At 36.9% G+C, this 3,276-nt stretch overlaps 1 protein-coding gene across 1 annotated transcript in view; it reads right to left on the reverse strand.

Annotated features, from left to right (window-relative positions):
- gps1 (G protein pathway suppressor 1) overlaps nucleotides 1–2,475 on the reverse strand; it is a 41,197-nt gene extending 38,722 nt beyond the window's left edge. The window contains exons 1-2 of the mRNA XM_015019327.1: nucleotides 2,293–2,475; nucleotides 645–737 (exon numbers count right to left, since the gene is read on the reverse strand). Of these exons, the coding sequence (XP_014874813.1) occupies nucleotides 645–737; nucleotides 2,293–2,325 (126 nt within the window). The 5' untranslated portion in view covers nucleotides 2,326–2,475. The remainder of the gene's footprint in view (nucleotides 1–644; nucleotides 738–2,292) is intronic.
- Nucleotides 2,476–3,276: the final 801 nt, after the last annotated feature.

Below are 3,276 nucleotides of genomic sequence, written 5' to 3' on the forward strand. Positions count from 1 at the left end.
ACAAACACTCAATAGAAGAAGAGCTGCCATTGATATAGTTGCAGCCAAGCATGTTTTAATGTTACACAATACAGTTTTAGAAAGTTGCTCAAAGTCTAAACTGGTACTGTTGTGATTGTAAGTTTACCTTCGCCCAAACGCCCCCCAAAGGAATCCCAGTGCCTCCCTTATGTAAAAATTTCCGCCAGCTTCCCGTCTTGTTCCCTTTCCTCTAGCCATGCCCAGCGCCACTTGTTTTTAATTCCTTTCTCAAGTAAACGTGTTTCTTTACCGGGTGAGACAAACTCCATCTTCTTTCATATCCCATTTGATTTAACTGCTGAACAGAACAAATGCGCTTCTTTTTTACAAACCGTTTTACAGTCATTGGTCAAGAACACGGGAGCTAGAATTCTGATTGGCAGACATCTTTGTCTATCATCTACAGTTTACTTGAGGCGGGCCGTTTGGTCCAATGCTCGCTTTGCTTGAAAAGCCGGAAATCTGGCCCTCAGATAGAGCTCTTTAAACCCAGAGACCACAGTTTGGTTGAGGCGGACCATGAAGATTGGTTGAGGTGGACCGTTTGGTCAAAAGCCGGAAATCCGGCCCACAGCTGGAGCTCTTTAAGCCCTGGGGAGTGCATAGAAAAAATAGATAAATACCAGTGTTGGGTTTTCTACGATGTAGCTGATATCTGGAGCATTCTGCGGGTCATCTTGAGGATCTGCATCAATCTGCATGGGCTCAACAGAGCCCTGGAAAACAAAACCACATGCAGGGGATTTAAATTCAAGCAAGAGATAAACTCTAAATAACAACACTAACATTTATAAAATGTACACATGTGGACAAAATTGTTGGTACTGCTTCGTAAATGAATAAAAAGCCTGTAATAGTTACTGTAATTGGTTAATTTTCATTGAAAATTAACCAATGAAAATCAGACATTGCTTTTAAATTGTAGTTCAACAGAATCATTTAGAAAAACAAACAAATAAATAGCAGGGTTTCCCCAGCATTCTTCAGGTGTGACTGTTCATCTACTTCATAGAATAACTGCTCTTTCCCTAGATGTCCTGCCATGTTACTGGAGTTATAATGTTTCAGTGTTCTGATTCTCAGCTGTTATGGTCCAGGTGAGCCTTTGGGAAGTTGGGGAGAGAGGATTCTTCCTTTGTTTCTGCAACATTACTATGGGATTAAAATGGCCAAATTTGTATTATTTTGACCACCCTACTACAGAATATGAAATGTTATTTTAAAAATAGCCCAGCATTGCCCTACTTGCAGATGTACGTAAGGCAAGCAGAGCTGCAAAGAATCCATATTGCGATCCAAAAAACAAACATAGGAAGAAAAAAGTCAGAAGAGTAGCTGCTAAAAAGTTGCATTTCCACTGTAGAAAACCTTTTCATTTCATTTGAAGTTCTTTTATTTAATATATATATATATATATATATATATATATATATATATATATATATATAAGTTACTTTCAAAAAATAAGATTTTGAAAAGGCTTTCTTTGCTCTGAATTTCTTATTTTGTAATCATGTTATTTATTCATATTTTCTACTTTGTTTTTAAAATACCAAAAATATCACAATTGCACACAACTATTTATTTGGCTGTCTGAATACATTATGTCCTACATATTAAAATAGGATTATGATCAGTTCCTCAGTACTTCAGAAGCCTTTCTACCAAATACTATTTTACTCTTCAGTAAAACATCCTTGAAGTAGTGACACTGTTACTTACGCACATTTTTGGGCTATTCTGCATAATTTTGAAAAGAACTCAGTTCTGTGGTGAACAGTCTAATAATTTAAATAATTTAAGGTTTCTAGTTAAAGTTAATTAACAAGGTAGTAAGCGTCGTATTCAGAAAGAAGCTAAGTTCTGCCTCTACAACAAACGGGAAACCACTCGGTTTTTAGTATTCTAAAATCCCTCTTCTTAATTACCGGGGTCTCGCTGCGAACATGCCTTATGAATAGTTTTTTCTTTCCGTTCTTGTAGCTGAAAACGGATTTTGCCTTTTTTTCATGCTAATTGTTAACAAACGAATCCGTTTTTCTATGTCGGCTGCCATTTTTAAGGTCATCTGCTCAGCGTGTTGTCACCCAAGCACCAAAAAATTGTATTAATAACTTTTTTCATTTGCCGCAATAATAACTGATTTTATTTAACATAACCTTTCAGTAAAGCTTCCTGTTGAGTGTTACAAAGTACGAAGTATGATGTAGTACATCTGAACATTACCAAATACAACCACGTTGAGTATCGTAATTTCTAACGTTGACTTACCTGAAAGTTAAACACTTGCACAGGCAAAGGCATCTTCCGATGTTCGTCTGTGTTCTTACTTTATTGTTGGGATAGATAAAAAAAAAAGGAAAGAATGCAAAAGATTAGATGTGCAGGCCTCAGCAACAAACGAACCTTTTTCGTCTTCTTCTACTACTTCCTCCTTCGCCACATCTTCTTCTTTGGTCTGTTACGACTCATGGTATCCATCAAGTTTTACTACCGCCTCCTATTGGTCTCTCTGTTTACTACAATAGTAAAACGTTGCACTACAGACCCACGAATAATCTTTTTTCAGTTTTCTTTCGAATCGTTAATACATCTTCTTCTAACCCTCATACAGAGAATATTTATAATAGCCAGTTATGGCTATAAGTTGTTCATTATATGTTGCTGTAACCATGGCTGGACTATTGGGCCACAAAACATCCGTGGTACTTTGGCCATGGTGGACCACCATAATTATTTATACGAAATTATGAAGGCACAACATATACCAGAGGATAAATGTGCATATTGTGTTGTTTCAAAGTTTATATGCTATGCAGCATCTTATTAAGAAGACAGTAACCATACTAAAAGAAATGTACCATCATTGTGGGAGAGATGGCCATAGTGTTACAATTCCCATCTTGAAGTGAAAGCAGATGTCAAAGAAACACTGTTAGAGATTATATAGTATATATAATATCTATATGATAAATCAATCATACCAATAGTAGGACCATATCATTGTACAATAGAGCTTCTCATCAAAGTAGCACCTTCAGAACTGGCAGGACACAGAAAAACCAAAAATAAACCGTTGGATTAAACTAATGAACAACAACTTGCCTGCCACTGGAAAAGCTGACTTACCATACATAGCTAAGTTTGAAGACTTTAAAGACATTTGGTTACCCTTCCAGGGGTGAAAGTAGGGGGGTACGGTCAGGTACTGCGTACCCCTAAAAGATTTAGCGGGGGTACGCAGTACCTGCAAGA

The sequence above is a fragment of the Poecilia latipinna genome, unplaced genomic scaffold (assembly GCF_001443285.1).
Source record: "Poecilia latipinna isolate Pla-1442-1.1 unplaced genomic scaffold, P_latipinna-1.0 Scaffold2411, whole genome shotgun sequence".
Taxonomy (NCBI): Eukaryota; Metazoa; Chordata; class Actinopteri; order Cyprinodontiformes; family Poeciliidae; genus Poecilia; species Poecilia latipinna.